Genomic DNA, 22210 nt, shown 5'->3' on the forward strand with positions numbered 1-22210 from the left:
ATTGATTGATTGATTGAACCGCACGGCTAACTCACTCGGTACCCGAAGAGAGAGAGAGCATCTCGATTAACAACAGTTAGTGTAATGTTACTGTTGAGCAGTTGAGCGTTCGTAATTCTGTTTACCCTCCAGGGTCGGTTTTTCCCTCGGACTCAGCGAGGAATCCCGCGTCTACCGCCTCAAGGGCAGTGTCCTGGAGCTTCAGACTCTGCGTCGCGGCATGCAACTGGGGAGGACGACCAGTACCTCGCCCAGGCGGCCTCACTTGCCATGATGAACAGGGGCCTTAAGGGGAGATGGGAAGTTTGGAAGGGATAGACAAGGGAGAAGGAAGGAAGCGGCCTTAAGTTAGGTACCATCCCGGCATTTGCCTGGAGTGGAAGTGGGAAACCACGGAAAACCATCCAGGATGGCTGAGGAGGGAATCAAACCCCCCCCCTCTCTACTCAGTTGACCTCCCGAGGGTGAGAGGATCCCGTTCCAGCCCTCGTATCTTTTAAAATTTCGTGGCAGGGATTCGAACCCGGGCTTCTGGGGGTGGCAGCTAATCACACTAACCACTACACCACAGAGGCGGACTTTTAGAATATTGTACGCCGTATTTAGATCATCTCGACGTTTATGTATACATTGGCAATTCGAGCACGGTACATTATAATAGGCATGTACATAAATTAACGTGTTTATATTGATAATCTCGCGCACTGTCCTATTATTTCTGATGATGTTACTCTTTAATTTTCACGGAAATAAAAAAGACTTTTTCCAGGACCACACTAGCTTCTGCTGTAATGTTATTAGTTTCAGTTGAATTGTCTTGTAGTTATCTCAATACATCTCTCTCTCCTATTTCTCTCTTTCTCACACAGAGCCATAGCGAAAGCAGTGTAATGAGAAGAGTCTGCCGGTTTTTGTCAAGCTAAAACCACAGGACCAGTAGTGGTCGAGAGATAACACAGTCCATCAGCCACTCTCACGGCACTGGTTTGCTGACCGGATAAAAACAGACGACTAACTATAAGAGATTCTCCCTCTGTTCGCTGAGATAGGAGCAGGGAAGTAATTAGAAAACCGACCCTTACTGCAGTGAAATTATCTTTTTTGTTTCGCAGAACATTTGCTAATGTCAGCAAGCATGGACTACTACTACAAATATTCGAGAGCCGGTCTAATTTAATAAAAGCTGGGAGACTGAGGAGTAAAGAGAAGAGACGTTAGAAATGAGGAAATTAAAGATAATGGTTGGAGCAGGAAACGTTAAGAGAGGTAATTCAGGTGGAGTCTATTATACTTCTCCGAGCAGTTGATGATAACACGGAAACATGTGTTTTAAAAAATGCGTAAATGGAACTCAATCAGTGTTATCTATTTCGATTTAATAAAATATTTGTGTTCTTCAGCAAGTCAATGCGAGGTGATGTTTACAAAGGAACTGGGAATTTGGTCAAGTTTAAAATATTAAGACAGTTTCAGAAAAAGATACAGTTAATCATATAGATATTGTTTTGAATAGTGATATTGAACTGTAGTAAAATGCATAAAAAGATGTAAGAGATGGCCATGTCATCTTTCTTTAAAATAATAACAAGTTCTGGCTGCGACATATTTAAGATCCACTGAGATCTTCCTACAAATGTTTAATTATTAATTTTTATTTGCATGTACGCGTGGTTCAGTGCTTTCAGCAGCATCGAAACATTTTTGTGCCTGGCACCTATTGCCTCATTTATCTTCGTCTGTTCGTAGCATAAGTTATGCAGAATCAAGGATGTATAGAATTGTGTAAGTGGAAGAAAAGTGGAAAGAGGACTTTTTACATTTTACCTTACGTCGCACCGATATAGATAGGTCTTATGGCGACGATGGGATAGGCGATGGGATATGAAAGGTCTAGGAGTGGGAAGGACGCATCGGCGGCCTTGATTAAGGTACAGCTCCAGCATTTGCCTAGTGTTAAAATGGAAAACCTCGGAAAACCATTTTCAAGGCTGCCGACAGTGGGGTTCGAACCCACTGTCTCCAAAATGCAAGCTCACAGCAGTGCAACCCTAACCGCATGACCACTTGCTCGGGAGACTGCATTTTCTCCATGCTCTTCTATCCAGCGCTAGATGCGTCGCTTGATATAGATACCTCCTAACCAACTCCTTCATCTGGTCAATCCACCTTGCTGGAGCTCTACTTTGTGTCCTTGTTCCTTGCACTTCGCCCTCTACGATCAGCCTTTCCATATCTCCAGTCCTCCTGGATATGTGGCCAAAGTATCTCAAGTAGGCCTGTCTAATCTTCCTCATGAGTCTGTCTTTGTACCTTGAGCTCTTCTAGGACGGACGCGTTCGTCCGCGGCTCGGTCCAGGATACTCTTAGAACTCGATGGTACACCCATATTTCCATCGCTTCAATTTTCCTCATGTCAGCTGTATTAATTGTCCAGGTTTTAGCTTCGTATGTGGCGATGGATCAAACCAGAGCATTTGCCAGCCTCAGTTTGGTGTTGTTAGTGTTGGCTGTAAGTTTACAGATCTTACTCATTTTCGCCGTCACATTGCGTGCCTTTAGAAGGAGTCTCCTATCTCATCTGAGCAGCCCCCATTGCTCGTTGTCAGGGCGCCGAGATGAAGGAATCTGCCCACCACCTCAAAGCCTCCTATATTTATCATGTGTGGCAAGTTGTTTGCCAGATCTACGATCATGACCTTTGTCTTACCAATGTTGATCTCCATTCCACACTCCGCGCTGGCTCTTGTGAGCCGGTCCATAATAATCTCAAACTCCCTGGCGCTCGATGCTGTGTTGAGGTTATTGTTTGCATATCACAAGCTGCTGATCGTCTTTCTTCCTACGCAAATGCCTCCTTCTCAGGAGTATGCTATGAGTATGTGGATGTTCTAGAGAGAGACGACAGGATGCACCCTTGCCTGACGCCAGCCTCATTCTGGAATGGTCCTGAGAGAGTATCGTTGATGCGAACGTGGGACCTGTTGTTACCTTAAAGTCCCTTGGCGGTATTTATAAGGTGAAATTGCGTTCCCGTATCCCGCAGTATATCCCAGAGTGCACCGAACCTCACTTTGTCGAAGGCTTTTCTGAAGTCGGCGAAACACAGAAACATCGTGACGTTGAATTACATGGCTTTTCCGATAATCTGACGTATATTCAAGATCTGTTCTTTTGTACCGTTCCCTGGGACAAATCCTCGCTCTTCATCTGCGATCTGAGGTGGCAATAAATTCTTGAGCAGCTTATTGACGGTGTGGTGGAGGACCTTGCTGGCGTGCTTTATCAAGGCCACAATGCGACAGTTGCTGCAATAGGTGAGAGCTCCCTTCTTCTAGATGGGGATGAAGATCGACTAGCACCATACATCTGGCCACTTTACCGTCTCCCAACCCTTCTTTCACAAGTCCAACAACAAGCCTATTCCAACTTCTCGCATTTCTTTGAGAATATCTGCCATGACGCCGTCCACTCTAGGCGACATGTTCCGCTGAAAACATCTAAGAGTGTTTCCCACCTCTGATCTCACGATTGTTGGCTCTCTCTCTTCTGCTCGGATATTTTGGGTTCTTGAAGCTCGTGCTGTATCATTCTTATAACATTTCTTGCAGTAACACCTGCATACTTCGGTCATTCTTTCGGAATCCAGTTTGTTCTCCCCATTTGCACTGAACTCCCTGGACAAGTATATCCATTTTCTCTTGGTCAGCATTGTGATCCAATTCTTGACTGATGTTTCTGTGGTGGATATTCTTGTCTCTCTCGGTCTCTACCTTAATTCTTCTGTTCATCTCCATCAACTTAGCTTCGTTGTCTTCATTGGCTTCCCATTCAGACGTCAGTATTCTTCTTTCTTCATCCAGTGTCGGTGTACCATTCGTTATCCAGTGGTTTTTCTCCGTGAGTGGAATCGGATCACACTTTTAGCTGCCTCTTCGATCCAGCTTTGGACCTGCTTCCGCGACTCGTTGCTGTCTTAAGTCGCTTCAGGTCTCTCGTTGTTAAATTAGCTTAAAACAGGGTCAGTGGACCCTGTAGGAATTTGTTATATATCTATATGTGGTTTTCACTTCCTTTTTTTTTTTTTTGCAATTGTGTTTTACGTCGCACCGACACAGATAGGTCTTATGGCAACGATGGGATAGGAAAGGCCTTGGAATGGGAAAGAAGCGGCCGTGGCCTTAATTAAGGTAGAGTCCCAGCATTTGCCTGGTGTGAAAATGGGAAACCACGGAAAACTATCTTCAGGGCTGCCGATAGTGGGATTAGAACCCACTATCTTCCGGATGCGAGCTCACAGCTGCGCGCTCCTAACCGCACGGCCAACTCGCTCGATTTTCACTTCCTTAAGGATTGTACTGAAGAAAGTGGAGCTGATATTTGCCAATTCTTTGCTTAAGTAGGACGAGTACCGTGAGAGTAAAAATACAGTATTTATACTCGTAATTCATAAATATCAGATAATCTTCCACGACTACAGTTGTAACACAGATAATTAAATATGGATAACCGTTATATTGTTTTGAATTACGAATAGCCATTATTTAAAAAAAACGTATATTCAACACGTTTTGTTAATATTCTGCACTTCCTTTCAGCGATGAAAGTTTTATATACAGGAAACATAATCCTCAATATCCTCAATACCCTCAGGTCGCGCAGTGAGAAATGGGCAAACATGCGGGATAGTATAGGCGACCAGACGCAATACGCGAAATATGCGACTGGAAGGACAGAGCAGATCCATTCTGCTATTTTAAATGTCGACCAGCAGGTTGAGTTGTCAAGACTGTATCTTCAGTGACTGACGATAAAATAAAGAGAAGTAAAATTAGTGAAATAAAATGATTATATTTATGTCCTCCAGAATCTCAGAACTTCTAATCTAACCTAACTACTGAAGTGAATGTATATCTAAAGAACAATCAAACAATGAGAATGCTATGAATATGTCTGAAGATAATGTTTCTGCTGTGTGGAATGTCTCCTTGGAGACATACCTGCTCCTTATGCGAGGTCCAAAACACCTAGAATTCCATATTGTGCTGCCAATCACCATCGTGTATGCTCTCATCTTCGTGACGGGAATAGTTGGAAATTTCGCTGTGTGCGCAGTCATCATGCGCACGTCTGAGATGCACACCTCAACCAACTACTACCTCTTCAGTCTGGCCATCTCCGACCTGGCACTTCTTCTATTAGGTGAGTATTAGTTCAACTTTTACACAAAAGAGTCTTTCGATTCCTTCACTTCATTATAGAATAGTTTATGTTATAATATATGTACCACTGCAGATTGATGGGCTATCCCTCGTAGACGAGTATGGTTGTCTTCCTGAAGAACTTAGGTTTTGTGAGAACTTAAGTGACCGTAGAGATTATCCTTTAGTATACTTCATTTTGATCCTCACGGATGGTTTGAGCCTTGCGGAGTTCTTGATAAGCCAGGGAGAGTCCAAAGACTGTTTGGGAAATAATGTTAGTACATTATAGACAAGGAAAGCATAATAAAATATATGGAGTTGTTTAGTTTCCTTAATGGCCCAGTCAGTTATACTGACCGCCGAACGGTGTTTCCCAGGGTAAAACTGGAAAATGTTACGTGTCACATAATTACTATTGTATCGGACATCACAACTACGTTCAAAAACTTATAGTTTCGTACTTTGAGAAATTAAGGCCATATACAGCTCCACTTCACTCCGGCGTTAATTCTGATTACTCCGCACGGAATTATTTAGCTTAGTGTATAAATACTAATGCGATCTTTCAAGATGTTGATCTTATACCTGTTTTTCTGATACTAATGCAACAAACCCTTATTCACTTTGGTAATTATCGTTGTACATCGTCGATGATTAAATCCATTCTGAGCTGAAGACATCGGGCTATTCTGATTCAAAATATAATTAAGATGTTTATTATGACATTCACAATCAAGAGCAAGATGAATATTAATGCGAATTTCCGAAACACCCTTTTTTTTTTCTTTTTGCTAGTTGTTTTACGTCGCACCGACACAGATAGGTCTTATGGCGACGATCCGAAAACACCTTGTTCATGCTCTTGGTGCATTAGCTTACAGAAGACAAAAGCAAAGAAAATACAAGTGGGCATAAGGGAGAGAGACCATCCCACTGGAATTTCATCACAACGTCGCCCGATGCAAGTCTATTTTGAGTGAAATGAAATACATGGTAGATTTAAGGTAAATGAAAATCCACAGCCTGTTCCAGTCTTTTGACTGGGTCAGGGATAGAATGAATGAAGCCCCATCTAGCGGCGAGAATAGGAATTGTGCCAACTGCGGAAGCCTGTTGCACTCTTCTGGAGCAATGATTAATGACTGACAGATGAAATTAAATTGGAGATTGGAATTAGAGATGACAGGGAAAACCGGAGTACCCGGAGGAAAACCTGTCTCGCCTCCGCTTTGTCAAGCACAAATATCGCATGAAATGACCGGGATTTGAACCACGAAACCCTGCGGTGAGAGTCCAGAGCACTGCCACTTGAGCCACGGAGTCTCCTGAAATACACGGCAAATAATTCAGTACTATTTTAGCTACATGTGATCGATGATAACTACAGCAAGGGATGAATGACATCGTAGTGGGCAATTATTACGTCAGTAAAGAAAACATAGTCCGCCTGTGTGGTGTAGTAATTAGCGTGATTAGCTGCCACCCCCGGAGATCCGGGTTTGATTCCCGGCTCTGCCACGAAATTTGAAAAGTGGTACGAGGGCTGGAATGGGGTCCAATCAGTCTCGGGAGGTCAATTGAGTAGAGGTGGGTTGGATTCCCACCTCAGCCATCCTGGAAGTGGTTTTCCGTGGTTTCCCACTTGTCCTCCAGAAGAATGCCGGGATGGTACCTAACTAAGGGCTACGGCCGCTTCCTTCCCTCTTCCTTGTCTATCCCTTCCAATCTTCCCATCCACCCCGCAAGGTCCCTGTTCAGCATAGCAGGTGAGGCCACCTGGGCGAGGTACTGGTCATCCTACCCAGTTGTATCCCCCGACCCGGAGTCTGAAGCTTCAGTAAACAAAACATAAAATAAATAAAAACTGATTTAATTATTTTATTATTTACGGTTTTTATAGCCTGTAATTCACATTATTTCTTGCAAACTTATATGGCTTGTCACCTTTTGTTGACACCCATGGCTAATTATAAAGCCCGAGCATACCTTTCAATATATTTGATGCCGGGCTGAGCAGCTCAGACGATAGAGCGCTGGCCTTCTGAGATCTAGTTGGCAGGTTCGATCCTGTTTCTTTCTGGCGGTATTTGAAGGTGCTCAAATACATCTTCCTCGTGTCGGTAGATTTAAGGGCGCGATTTTTGAAATTTGTTATTATTCTTTGGGGGCTGGAGTGAAACCACCCTGTAATATGTAATACATACGAGGATATAAATAACAAACGCATAAGCCGTAAGTCACTAAGGATTCACAAAGGCTAAGTCTGCAAACAGCAACACCAAGAAGTCAATATAAGGTTAATTTAGGTTATGTTAGGTAGATAATTAAATTTCTTTTCATTTCAACTGATTCTCAGTACGTCAGAAACTTATCACAGAAACAAGATTAAAATACGTTCTTACTCCGGATCATGTTGCAACTCTTGTTAACATTGGTGTATCACTGCGGCATGTGTCTATGTTTCTGTTTCAGTTCCTCGTACGTATTTATGGCAGCCTTCTGAAGAGAGCTTCTTCTTAGGTGTCATAATTAAAATTTTCATAGAAACTGGGCGAAATTAGACCGTTAATAATAAATTTGTTCGTTCGTCATTTCACACCAGCTACATTATTAAATACATTCTTCAAGCATGCCACAAATCTACTTACCTGGTATTATCTAAATTGATTAACAATCCTGCAGAAAAGAAAATATGCAGTAGTTATTCTCGCAAACGTATAATCTCGCAAGCCACGACAAAATTATGACTATACATAGTGTCAACATGGGAGATTAATGGTAACCGTAAGACGTCGTATCGGCGAGTAGGGTTCCTAAACTTTATGGTTAGTTACACTGAAACATTTTATTTTCTACTTTTACAATCTGTTTTACGTCGCACTGACACAGATACTGTAGGTCTTAAGGCGACGATGGGATAAGAAAGGCCTAGGAATGGAAAGGAAGCGGCCGTGGCCTTTATTAAGGCATTTGCCTGGTGTGAAAATGAGAAACCATGGAAAACTATCTTCAGGGCTGCCGACAGTGGGGTTCGAACCCACTATCTCCCGCATACAAGCTCACAGCTGCGCGTTCCTAACCGCATGGCCAAGTCGCCCGGTTCCTTCAGTATTAATAGGGGGGAAAGTGTAAGGTTGTGCCCATAGTATACGATTATATGACGAGTAGTATAGCTGAGACCTAGATTTACCTAGCGATATCGGCACATAATATGTCTCGCTTACAGTTTACCAGAAACAGCCTGTGATCTACAGATTGATTTTCGTAATACCTCGTGCAGGGTTAAGGAGTGAGACATTGCCACGCAGAACATGCATTCAGCTGTTGTTTGTGTATGTGAACTCATCAGTTAATTATTGTATCACACATCACAACTTAAGTTCAAATGAATTACTATCCTTTAGTTTGAGAAATTAATACCATGTGCATCTAACGTTAAGTCGTGTTAATACTCAGGAAATCATTTGCAAGCCGCCTCTGTGGTGTAGTGGTTAGCGTGATTAGCTGCCACCCCCGGAGGTCCGGGTTCGATTCCCGGCTCTGCCACGAATTTTGAAAAGTGGTACGAGGGCTGGAACGGGGTCCACTCAGCCTCGGGAGGTCAACTGAGTAGAGGTGGGTTCGATTCCCACCTCAGCCATCCTCGAAGTGGTTTTCCGTGGTTTCCCACTTCACCTCCAGGCGAATGCCGGGATGGTACCTAACTTAAGGCCACGGCCGCTTCCTTCCCTCATCCCTGCCTATCCCTTCCAATCTTCCCATCCCCCTACAAGGCCCCTGTTTACCATAGCAGGTGAGGCCGCCTGGGCGAGGTACTGGTCATTCTCCCCAGTTGTATCCCCCGACCAAGAGTCTGAAGCTCCAGGACACTGCCCTTGAGGCGGTAGAGGTGGGATCCCTCGCTGAGTCCGAGGGAAAAGCCGAACCTGGAGGGTAAACAGATGATGATGATGATGAAATCATTTGCAGCGGCAGTATCCAGTTGTTCATTTGTTGAGTATGGACAAGATCACCCTGATTACTGAAGATCTTGCGGTATGGGGAAAAGTAGTCCTGTTATAAATTCAAGGTGTAAGGGAATGTTTTAACAAAGACATGAAACACACATAGTAGCCTATATGAGGAATGCTTTCGACTCATTTAATTCTACCGTGTTGATATTGCCCAGAAAGAAAACAACAATGTTTCCTGCTTTCTGAAAATTTCTCACACGTGTTAACTGTAAACAGATTATTTTAAAGTCGCTCTCCGCCTTATTCAATCACAATTGCATTTTCGGTCATATTATGTTAGTTATATCTTGCGGTATGCAATATTGTTTCCACAAAAATCTGAAACAGAACATGAAACACTAAACTTGTAGCTATAGACAACACAAACAACGATCCTTGTGCCCAGATCCAAGCGGCCTTCATGATTGTTTCTCATCGGTTGTAAAGTCCGGCTCCATGGCTAAATGGTTAGCGTGCTGGCCTTTGATCCTGTGGATTCCGGGCTCGATTTCCGGTCGGGTCAGATAATTTAAACTGGGTGTGTGTGCCGTATTCATCATAGGTAGGGCCCATAACTGGAGGGAATCGTTTTAATTACCTATGTTATTTTAGTATAGTAATATAATGCTTCGGTACATGTAACTTCATGGTTAGACTACACAACCATAAACTGGACGAACATTAGTCTTAAATCTCATATTTAGTGTTAAATTGTTTGTAAGATGTGCCTTTGCTGGTGAGACCTAGTGTTTACAGTGCACTATGACTTCTGGTATGGGCTTTCATTGACCTGCATCAGTCTCATCCTTTGTTTTGACGATATATGAAAGTATGAGCGATACTAGCAACACCGTTCTTTATGCAGCCAGCCCCCATTATGAGTGGTGTGAAAATTTCACTCATAGAGTCAGTTGATACGTGCATTTCATTGGGCTTGGTTGAATGAAATGTAATAGCAATGCCTGACTCAGTGAGGAAAGCAACGGGACACTTCCTCTCTCCTCATTTTTCCAGCATTCTTCTTCAGTGAAGCCTAGGTAGTTTAAGGCACCCGATGGCGGAGCTGTTCAGTATAAAATCAGCCTTCGGACTGGGCATTCAACATACGTATGTTTCTAAAATATTGTATATTGTTGAGAGCATTCACATTTCCAACTCATTGGCTGAATGGTCAGCGTTGAGGCCTTCGGTTCAGAGGGCCCCAGGTTCGATTCCAGGCCGGGTCAAGGACTTTAATCGCGTCTGATTAATTCTTCTGGCTCGAGGACTGTGAATTTGTGTTTGCCGCAACACTATCCTCGTCATATTCAGTCAACACAACACACTACCAACCACCACAGAACACGCAATAGTTATTGCATCCCTCCTTATACGGTTGGCGTCAGGAAGGGCATCCGGATGTAAAAAGGGCCAAATCCACATTTGCGACTTAGTTCTCACCCGAGACCTCACAGATGTGGGAAGAAGTTGAGAGCACATGCTGCAGTGCCATTTTAGATCGGCATGGATTCCTGAAATATCACGGCCACGAATTTATTTTCAGCACACATTTGTTCTACTTATACTAGTCCCTCAATGGCTATTAGACGACGCACAAATAATAATATTAATTGTTCCGGGGATTCCGTGGCTCAAAGAGGTGTAAGAAGCGTGAGGGGTGAATGGGTGGACAAGGAATTAACTAGAGCATAATTTATCAAAACAAATTTTGAAATTTTACTTCTTTCTTGTTTTTCTCTATTTTAAAATTGATTAATAGAAAATATCTGAATGAATAATAACAATATTAATAAGCTCGTCAGCTCTACAAATCACAAGGACTTAAAGTCTAAAAACAGGTACAAAATTTACAATATTTAACGGTTTGGTTGATTTACATGGAAAAGAGCGATATTGCCCTTGACAGGTACAATATTTTTCAAAGAACATGTTTTGCTCTCGAAAGTTACACTTGTAGGCGCCTACGCTCTAACTGTCCCATAGTCCAGCCTCGCAGAGGCATCAATTTCTAATTACACACTTACAACCTACCGGCTGATCTTAATTAATGTATTTACAGACCGTTGCCCTGATGCGGGCTGATCTATTGCTCAACAGTTTGTAACACACTGTTCCTAAAGGGAACTCTACTCCAGAAAAACTTAACACATATCAATAAATTACAGGGGCATAATTGCCGATATTAAATTGGCCTAGTGTAAAAGGGAAAGGTTAAAAATGATTGGCCATAAACAAGGCGAAACACTTGCCGTCCTTATAGAAACAGATAAAATCCTAAGTGGGATTATGGCCCAATGATACAGAGGCTAAACCTATTCTACACCGGGGTAAATAAATGAGAAATATTAAATACCAATTAAGTGTTAAGAATTTTAGAGGTTTAGAAACTTTATTCACCCCATGCCAAGTTCAATGGGAATTAACAGAGGGTAAACACTCTTTGTTCTCTTATTTCCCAGTAGAGAATAAAATAGATTCCTTAGACTTGTCGAAAATTCTACATTTAAACTACCAACTTTAGAAATTTACATGAAATAAAATAGGTTGAAACCTTCCCCTTAAGCTACCCGGAGGAGCTATCATATGTTTATGAAAATTCTGCCATTACCTTGAGTTGCTGGGCATTCCGAACGCCGTCTGCGTCCCATGCCTCCTTAGTACACGCCGCACTCAAATATCTGGAGCAATGAAAACAATACGGTCCTAAAGCTCCAAGCTTTTACAGTATTTTTGAGGATAAGCTTCCAGAACTCTTTACTGATAGGCTGTATTCCTGTACACACTCCCAATTTTAATTGGCTAGAGAAAACATTCACAAAATTCTGATAGGTTGACTGCTATTGAAAAAGGAACCAGCAGAAGTGTTGACAACTTTGATTCATGAGCAAAACCTAAAGTTTACCAACTGTGAAATGAAGTTTCCTTTAAGAATTAATTAACGTTGATCCCGCCAGAGGGGGCGCTTAAACCGATGATAGAGACATCTAACAGTTGGATACCAAAATGTCTTGTAATACATCAGTTCAAGTTAGATTTGATAGATGGCGCAATAGAAGGCGCGCAGTTTAACTGGCCGGAGAAGGTGTACCCACCGTACAATAATAATAATAATAATAATAATAATAATAATAATAATAATAATAATAATAATAATAATAATAATAATAATAATAATAATAATAATCGCATGGCTTCCACTGCCGTGTTGATGACATTTTATAGACGCCACCTCGGCTGCCTCTGTGTCAGTACTGACGATCCATGGTACACTCAGATGGCAGAGGAACCAGAACTCAGTCTACTCCACCTATGGCTCAGTTTAAATTAATTTTGTTGGGTGACCACCGAATGTCATCAAAGGTCTTTTAAATGATGACATTATACGATAGAATGTAGTGTCGAATGGACTTTTTTCCGCCGTCCAGAATAGTTGCCCAGTTATACTTCCTCTTAAACCACCGCCACCACCACCTTCAAGCATCCGACTACGAATCATGTGCGTACGGAGCAGTATTAGTAGAATGAATGAATGAAAGAATGATAGAACGAATGATTTCCCTCCTTTTATTTCCCTACATATCCAGAAATGTCTGAAGGATGTTCTGTCCATTTAAATGACATATAAATTCAGTAAATAGAGCTGTGAAGTTTCGATTTGATAATGAAAATGCTAATCTACAGCCTGTTTCCCGTAAATTGACCGGTTCAGGAATGGAATCGAATGAAGCCCCCATCTAGCAGCGAGGATAGTAATTTTGCCGGCTGCCGAAGCCTGCCGCACCCTTCTGGGCAATGATTAATGATTGACAGATAAAATGAAATGATACTGTAGTGTTGCTGGAATGAATGATGACAGGGAAAACCGGAGTACCCAGAGAAAAACCTATCCCACCTCCGCTTTGTGCAGCTCAAATCTCACATGGAGTGACCAGGATTTGAACCACTGAATCCACTGGTGAGCGGCCGGCGCTCTGCCGCCTGAGCCACGGAAACTCTCTCTGATTTGATTAAACATATTCTGTCTTATAGGATGTAAATCTGTCACTTACATACGTGTCCTATAACGTACACAACTACCAGATATAAAATAATACAAAAAATAATAGCTTATTGCATCAACCATACCTGATTTACAGTTTAGCATCGGCTATATGACCCATATATGCCGTGTTACGCGCGTTTAGTTTCATTCAGTTCATTATGCCCTGCCTGTTCTTGATTATTTAAAATATTTAACAGTGCCTTCCAGGTTTATGCCATTCTTGATTTAATAAGAACAGCCTATATTTTCTCGGGCTTTCATTTGCTGACTGCTCTCTTCCGTATACTATATTTTATCCTTAAGTTTCTGTCCCTTTGCAAGTCATTTATGAAATAAACCTTTCGTTTCTTTTCCCCATAGTAAGCATTTGTTTGCCTTTTATCCAGTCTTTGTTTATATACCTCCATTAACCACACTTTTCGTCCTCTTATTGCACCAAGCGAGTTGGCTACGCAGTACGAGTTGTAAGTTTGGAAAGTTGCTTCTTATCATTTACCCTGATGAAAAGTTTTCAAGGTATCCATCCATTCACGCCAGATAAATAATTGGATTGTAACTCAATTAAGGTCATGTCTGTTACTTTCACAGATTTAACCTTTTCTTACCCCAACATCGATGAAAACATATCTGTTGTAGTCTGATGTTAAATTGATACCTACCGAGCTCGATAGCTGCAGTCGCTTAAGTGCGACCAGTATCCAGTATTCGGGAGATAGTGGCTTCGAACCCCATTGTCGGTAGCCCTGAAGATGGTTTTCAGTGGTTTCCCATTTTCACACCAAGCAGTACCTTAATTAAGGCCACGGCCGCTTCCTTCCTATTCCTAGATCTTTCCTGTCCCATCGTCACCACAAGACCTATCTGTTTCGGTGCGACGTAAAACAAATAGCAGAAAAAGAAAATACCTAATGGTTCCTCATGCTATATTCCTATTACATTATAGCTTTGAATAGTTATGCCCATTCTTGACATAACCCCTTGCCAATTGGTTTTCTACATCTGCTACTTTTCGTATCACTTCCTTGTGAATATTTGCATTTAGTAGTAGTAGTAGTAGTAGTAGTAGTAGTAGTACTGTAGTAGTAGTTGAAGTAACGGCCGATGCGTCATCATCAGCTATACAAATAGAGATTTAAATGCATTTCGAATATTCTTAAATGTCAAATGATGGTGAACAGATATTAGCAACAGCTCGCTAAGTAGTTTTATTGCGAAACTACGGTAAGATCTTTCAGAGTAAAGTTATCTGAGTAGTTCAGTTTACAAAACGGGGAATAAGTACGATACTTTCGATTTTTATTGTTACTTACAATTGATATTCTAAATATATATATCACAATTTATATTAATCTTTCAAAAATTACAAAAGTACAAATTAAAATTAAAAATTTCCAATCAATGAATCAATCAATTAAAATGATTGTTTAAAGAAATGTAGTGAGCTGAAAACGATAAGCACACCTGTATAACAGAATAACAGTCTTGAGACAGTTTTACAACAGGAATTACAATTTATAATTTAAAGAAAGGAATACAAAAATAGAATAATACTCTTTTGAGAAAAAAACTATGTCCGCCTCTGTGGTGTAGTGGTTAGCATGATTAGCTGCCACCCCCAGAGATCCGGGTTCGATTCTCGGCTCTGCCACGAAATTTGAAAAGTGGTACGAGGACTGGAACGGGGTCCACTCAGCCTCGGGAGGTCAACTGAGTAGCGGTGGGTTCGATTCGCACCTCAGCCATCCTGGAAGTGGTTTTCCGTGGTTTCCCACTTCTCCTCCAGGTAAATGCCGGGATGGTACCTAACTGAAGGCCACGGCCGCTTTCTTCCCTCTTCCTTGCCTGCCCCATCCAATCTTCCCATCCCTCCACTAGGCCCCTGTTCAGCATAGCAGGTGAGGCCGCCTGGGCGAGTTACTGGTCATTCTCCCCAGTTGTATCCCCGACCCAAAGTCTGAATCTCCAGGACACTGCCCTTGAGGCGGTAGAGGTGGGATCCCTCGCTGAGTCCGAGGGAAAAACCGACCCTGGAGTGTAAACAGATGAACGAACGAACGAACGAGAAAAAACTATACAAAGCAAAGTGTTGTCAATTCTCATCCCATCACCATCTAAATACCCAGTACATAAAATAAGAGTTTTGTTTGCACATTACTCAGAATTTTGAAAAGAACGGTATTTCCGTATCGGTCGTATCCTCAGTAACAAGGAAATGCACTTGTTAATTTTCCGCCATGTAAGTCAGTCAGTCTGTCTGTCTGTACGGACATCACGAGAAAATTTCTTAAGGTATTTTAAAGAAAATCGGTAAGTAAAGTCGGGGAATGATGCACTAAATCTAGGCTATGAATAATTTTATTGACGTGTAGTTAAATGGTAGTTTAGGGGAAGGCCTAAAATGTAATTCCCAAATATCTATGTTAATAATGGTCCTATCGGTAGAATTAAATATTTTATTTTAGCCTACCGGCTATGATAACAGAGATATTCGTGAATTTAGTGTTTTTTTTTTTTGCTAAGTATACATCAACGCCGAACCACGAGAAAATGGGTGAATAGAATTTAATAAAAATCGGTATTCAAAGTTCGGGAATAAGGTGATAGAGGCTAGGTTATAAATAATTTTTATTCACGCTGGATGAAATGAAAGGTGTCTAAAATTTAATTTTTATAATACATAATTTATTGATCCTTTTGAAAAGTATTACATACAGTAACAAAAGTTATAGAGAATACAAGTTCCAGTCATTTATGTCTTATACAGTTTTACCGTACCGCCTATGACAAGAATTAATTTAGACTTTTTGTTATTTAGTCCATATCAACGCCAAGCATTGTTAATGGCAATATTGTTTAATCGTGTTAACTAGCGATGGTTTTTGTCATGATTGCCTTAAGATGTAAAACCGCGCGGTCATCGGTCAGTATCGGCAAGAAAAGTTGTAAAGATGATTATAAAAAGTGAGAAGAAATCGTAGACTCGCTGAGTGGCTCAGAGGGTTGAGGCGCTGGTCTTCTGACCCGAACTTGGCAGGTTGGATCCTAACTCAGTCCGGTGGTATTTGAAGGTGCTCAAATACGTCAACTTCGTGTCGGTAGATTAACTGGCACGAAAAATGACACTTGCGGGACAAAATTCCGGCATCTCGGCGTCACTGAAAACTGAAAAATGTAGTTAGTGGGACGTAAAGCCTATAACAACATTATTATTAACAAATCGTAAAGAAATGATCGCTTTAAGAATAAGACAAGAGAGAGTCATGAAGAAGGAAGAACTGCCTTTACGTTAGAGTTCTAATATCACAGAGTCGGAAAAAACTTTATGTGAAAGCCTACACTACCGAAAGCTCATAAAACTGATCAACAATAGCATTACATTGACCCTTGTTGTGGTGTGATTTGTCTCTTCTGTTGCCACTCATCTCCGATAGATGGGATTACTGCTACGTCCCGAGTGGGACAGCATGCCTCAATATTGGCGGAAAGTAGCTGGGAAGTTAGATAACTTTGCACATTCTATAAGATTCTCCCGTCAACCACGGCTACTGTAGCTAGTGTAAAATAAATTTTTAAAAAAATCCCAAATTTCTCAATATTGCGGCTTTTTACCATTTTCCAACGAGCAGTCATGGTTGAGCTTATAATGCCCACTAACGTCCATCCACTCCTATTGTTTGACGTTAAGTTCCAATGCACTGCCGCCGCTATCAACCAAGTTACAGCATTATCTTTTTGATTCTTCTGCCAGTTGAAATTTTCCAGTAATTAACTGCTCATTTCATAACAAAGACAGACCTCCTTGTATTTTCCGCACTGTATTAACAGTCCGTGGTCAGACATTAGACATCGACTTATAGCACATGTGGTAAGCTGATCGTGGAATGAGAGGGGGTGGGGTGGGGGCGCTAACAAGCACCGAGTTAAGCAGCCTCTCTGGCGGGCATTAAGCTATTAAGCTACGTCAGTCAGTGTGACAGTTGACACAACATCTGCCTCACGTATCAGTCGCGAGTGACGTGATTACAGCCCACAGATATAATTAGCTTGTCCTGAAATACGGGAGATGGTACAAAAGTCATGGCAACTATATTTTTTTACACGAAGGCGGGATATACCAAAGAGAAATATACAGACGGGAGGGAGGAGCGTAAAGTGCTGTAGAATTTATGATTAATGTCGAGAGTTTTACCAGATGTAGGATATAAAGCCAGGAAACTGTCAGCCATGAAATACTTGTGCCACACAATGTTTATTCTCAAAGAATACAGAAACCTTTACCACAGACCCTTAAAGTAGTGCCCAAGATTGTCCAAAATACGTTTCCAATAATGTGGGAGACGTCGGATGCCAGTCACTCATCATATGTTAATTTTGCAATCACATTTTTCACAGCGTTCGCAATGTTCTCTCGCATGCCAAACCATCTCCCACAGAATGATTCTTTTACTTTGGCGATGAGGTCAAAATCTCACGGAGACAGGTCCGGCGAGTATGGCGGCTGTTCCAGTAATTCCCAAGCTTTTCTTGCCTTGTCACATCCATTCTGCATGGAGTCTAACTTACTGCTGCAGTCCCATCGCCCTGTGGTACCTGTCCACCGCACCACTGCCTCGTGCTGTGTCCATGCACTATGAGTGCCATGCCTTCGAGAATATTATGACCGGACGAGTTGGCCGTGCGCGTAGAGGCGCGCGGCTGTTAGCTTGCATCCGGGAGATAGTTGGTTTGAATCCCACTATCGGCAGCCCTGAAGATGGTTTTCCGTGGTTTCCCATTTTCACACCAGGCAAATGCTGGGGCTGTACCTTAATTAACGCCACGGCCGCTTCCTTCCAACTCCTAGGCCTTTCCTATCCCATCGTCGCCATAAGACCTATCTGTGTCGGTGCGACGTAAAGCCCTTAGCAAAACAAAAAAAGAATATTATGACCATTTTATGGTAGTACCGCGCGAATGTAAAGAAAAATTTCTTGCTATGACTTATGCCCAAATCCTGTGCATAAACACTTAATTTTTTTTGCAATAAACTAGTATATATATAAGCCTGTCTTCGACAGTCGAAATTATCATCTACAAAGTAATTGGAAGTTTTAAGTGGACTATTAATATGTTGTTTTTGTTGTTGTATGAGTCATCAGTTTATAGACTGGTTTTATGCAGCTCTCCATGCCACCTTAACTGGTCGAAACTTTTTCATTTCTACGTACCAAAGTCACAAAAGTATCCATCCACATTCTGGTGTGATAAATACTTAGGTAAAAGGGCATACAAATGCCTTCACTAAGCCCCGAACATAGTCTCTAGCAAAGTAACATTAAGGCAGAATTATTATATATATCATTACATATTATGTGTACCTCCGTTTCTGTTAACAATCCATTGATGTACGGATATAGCGTAATAAACGGTAACACAACAGTATTCGTCCGCGGTGTTCTGTGTGATGTCTAACGTCCTAACCTGGGGAAATACATGAGTCAGGGTTCTTACGAGCACTACGTGGTGATGGTGCAACACGTAAACATCTCGTTCAGAGCTACAGTGGGTAAGATAAGGGAAAGCACATTTTGAATAGGAGCGAATTGTTGAAATTCCCAAAGAAGGACATTCCCAAGACAGGAATACTACGAGCAAGAGCAGAATGCATTATTCAGACATTCAAAACCACTTCGAATGCGATAAATAAACCTAGAACAGGACGCCCTAGGAAGCTCACACAACGTGAAGAGAGACGCAGCCGTGCCTCAAAATCCGCATGTTTCTAGTCCTGTGCTGCGAGAAGATGTAGAATCATGAGGTGGGACGGACATAAACACCGATACTGTAAGACAAGTGTTACGTATAGTTGGTATGAAGATCCGTATAAGCAAGTAAGGTAAGGTAAGATAAGGTAAGTAATGTAAAGTAAGGTAAACGGACGGAAGAGGTTGAGTTTGGAAAACAATATATCAGTAAGCCTCTTATATTCTGGACACGAGTAGTATTTACCCATGAATTTAAATTCATTTTGTTTGATACATCGGCAAAACGTAGTGTGTGGAGAAAGAAAGACGAAGAAATCCACAGGAAAAACCTTCAGCATGCAGTTAAATATGGAGGGGGGGGGGGGTCGTATGTTGGAGGATGGCACAAACAACTTGTACATAATACCTGCAACAAAGGATACGATGGTGTGTTTGGACATTTCAAAGCAGCAACAGAATCCTAATGTCGAAAAATTAGTGTCTGTTAGTGACTACGACTCAACAAGATATTGACCTTAAACACACTGCGAAGGTCGTTAAGCACTGGTTGCTTTACAGTACACCTTTTGTACTGCAAACACCTCTCCAGTCGCCAGATTTAAACCCCAGAGAGCATTTATGGGCGGAACCGAAACAGAGACTGCAGCAAAAGAGGAAAAAGTAAGGAAAGATGGAAGCCACCATTTCTTGAAGAGTGACAGAAAATAGCCCCGGAAATCACGGCAAAACTAGTTCACACCATGCCGAAGAGACTTCAAGCTGTCATTGCTGCCAAAAGAAATTCAACTGGATACTGAAGAGTTATTTGTTCTGTGAGCCAAGTGCGTGTGAAGTACAAGTGGACGAATACTTTTGCAGCACTACTTGTGGGAACAAACAGCTAAAAAAGCCACTCTTTTTAAACATGTTGTGTTATTATTTGATTGTTTTACATTAACACATTCTAATTTTCAAATAAAAGGTAACTAAGTATTTCAACATGGATTCCCTTGCTACCTTTCAACTACTGACTGTTATTTACGGCCACATCTGTGAATGCGACTACCTGTAATATTGCTGCATCCTACAACTGCTCTTATCTGCTTGTCATATTCATAACATCGTCTACCCCTACCGTTTTTACCACCTTCACTTCCCTTAAAAACCAACTGAACAAGTCCTGGGTCTCTTAAGATGTGTCCTATCATTCTGTCTCTTCTTCTCGTCAAATTTAGCCAAATCGATCTCCTCTCACCAATTCGATTCAGTATCTCTTCATTCATTATTCGATCTATCCATCCCACCTTCAGCATTCTTTTCTTCTGTAACACCACAATTCAAAAGCTTCTCTTCTCTTTATTTCTGAGCTCGTTATCGTCCATGTTTCACTCCCATACAATGCCACGCTCCAGACGAAAGTTTTCTAAAACATCGTTCTAATTCCTATATGAATGTTTGAACTGAGCAAATTCCTTTTTTTTTTTTTTTTAAAGAAAGGTCTTCTTTCTTTCTTTCTTTCTTTCTTAATCTGCTTACCCTCCAGGGTTGGTTTTTCCCTGGAACTCAGCGAGGGATCCCACCTCTACCGCCTCAAGGACAGTGTCCTGGACCGTGAGACATTGGTTCGGGGGATACAACTGGGGAGGATGACCAATAGGCTACCTCGCCCAGGTGGCCTCACCTGGGGAATGGGAAGATTGGAAGGGATAGACAAGGAAGAGGAAAGGAAGCGGCCGTGGCCTTAAGTTAGGTACCATCGCGGCATTTGCCTGGAGGAGAAGTGGGAAACCACGGAAAAGACTTCCAGGATGGCTGAGGTGGGAATCGAACCCACCTCTACTCATATGACCTCCCGAGGCTGAGTGGACCCCGTTCCAGCCCTCGTACGACTTTTCAAATTTCGTGGCAGAGCCGAGAATCGAACCCGGGCCTCCGGGGGTGGCAGCTAATCACACTGACCACTACACCACAGAGGCGGACAAGGTCTTCTTTACTTGTGCTAGTCTGCATTTTATGTCCACCTTACTTCTGCGTTCGTCTGTTATTCTGCTACCCAAGTAACAACATCTACTTCCTTTAAGACTTCATTTCCTTATCTAATATTTCCTACATTACCTGACTTCGTTCAACTGCTCTCCATACTTTTGTTTTGGATTTATTTATTTGCATCTTGTACTCTTTATCCAGGGCTGCCTGGCCGAGGCGGCAAAGGCGTGCTCGGTTCGCCCGGAAGGATGTGTGTTCGAATCCACGCCAGGAAGTCGTAAAAATTTAAGAAAGGAGATTTCCACTTCCGAAGGTGCACATGGCCCTGAGGTTCACTCAGCCTATACCAAAAATAAGTACTAGATTAATTCCTGGGGGCAAAGGCGGCCGGGCGTAGAGCGAACCACTCTACCCCATCAAGTGCCGAGGTTACGGATAGTGGAAGCCTTTACCTTCCACCCCTCCAAGGCCCTTCATGGCCTGTACGGAGATGACTTTGCTTTTTACTCTTTATCCAAGACTCTGTCCATGCCATTCAGCAACTTCACCAGAACTTCTGCAGTCTGATAAAATATCATCAGCAAATCTATTAATATATCTTATGAATAAAAGGTACATTTTCTAAATGTATACGGCATTCAAATGGAATCTAGGTATTGTAGTATTTCCTTACAAAACATATTGAGTGCAGTTGTAGCTCGGAGTTGTACTTGAAGAAATTTTATAATACAACCTCTCGTACCCTGCCGACAAACATTCCGATGGTAAATCTATTTTCAACTAACGGAACTCGAAACGTCTAACGGCGTTGGACCATATAGACTTGACGCCAGGTGGGCTACTTTGTCTCATGCTTATCGATAGAGATAAGCCCCAAAATTAAAAACAATCAAATTCACTGAAAGATAAAATTTTTCACTAAACAGTTCAAGTATAATGGTTAACATTGCATTGCTCCAGTAACTCATAACTGGTACGAGTTTAAGTCTCTCAAATACAACTGTGGAAGGCAACAGAAGCCAGGATGTATGGAACTCAACATGCCGATAGATATATCTGTGTACCTACGTCATTTTGGTGAATATCCGACGACGACTTCGCTGATAGAATCGTATTTTTCTTTTAAAAAGTACAAAAGTCGTGGTCGTGAGGGGTTCATTGTATTTTTGTTATTTTCTCATGGTCAGTTAGCACCCGAAACCTTAAGAAATGTGGGGGGGGGGCAGTTACTCGCTTAACATTAACAGTACCAATAGGAAAAGTAAT

General features: G+C 41.9%; 1 protein-coding gene across 1 annotated transcript in view; it reads left to right on the top strand.

The window, feature by feature from the left end:
- Positions 1–4946: 4946 nt before the first annotated feature.
- Positions 4947–22210, top strand: part of LOC136866740 (neuropeptides capa receptor-like) — a 45555-nt gene continuing 28291 nt past the window's right edge. Inside the window, exon 1 of the mRNA XM_067143849.2 lies at positions 4947–5199. Within this exon, the coding sequence (XP_066999950.1) occupies positions 4947–5199 (253 nt within the window). The remainder of the gene's footprint in view (positions 5200–22210) is intronic.

Source organism: Anabrus simplex, chromosome 3, assembly GCF_040414725.1.
Source record: "Anabrus simplex isolate iqAnaSimp1 chromosome 3, ASM4041472v1, whole genome shotgun sequence".
Taxonomy (NCBI): domain Eukaryota; kingdom Metazoa; phylum Arthropoda; class Insecta; order Orthoptera; family Tettigoniidae; genus Anabrus; species Anabrus simplex.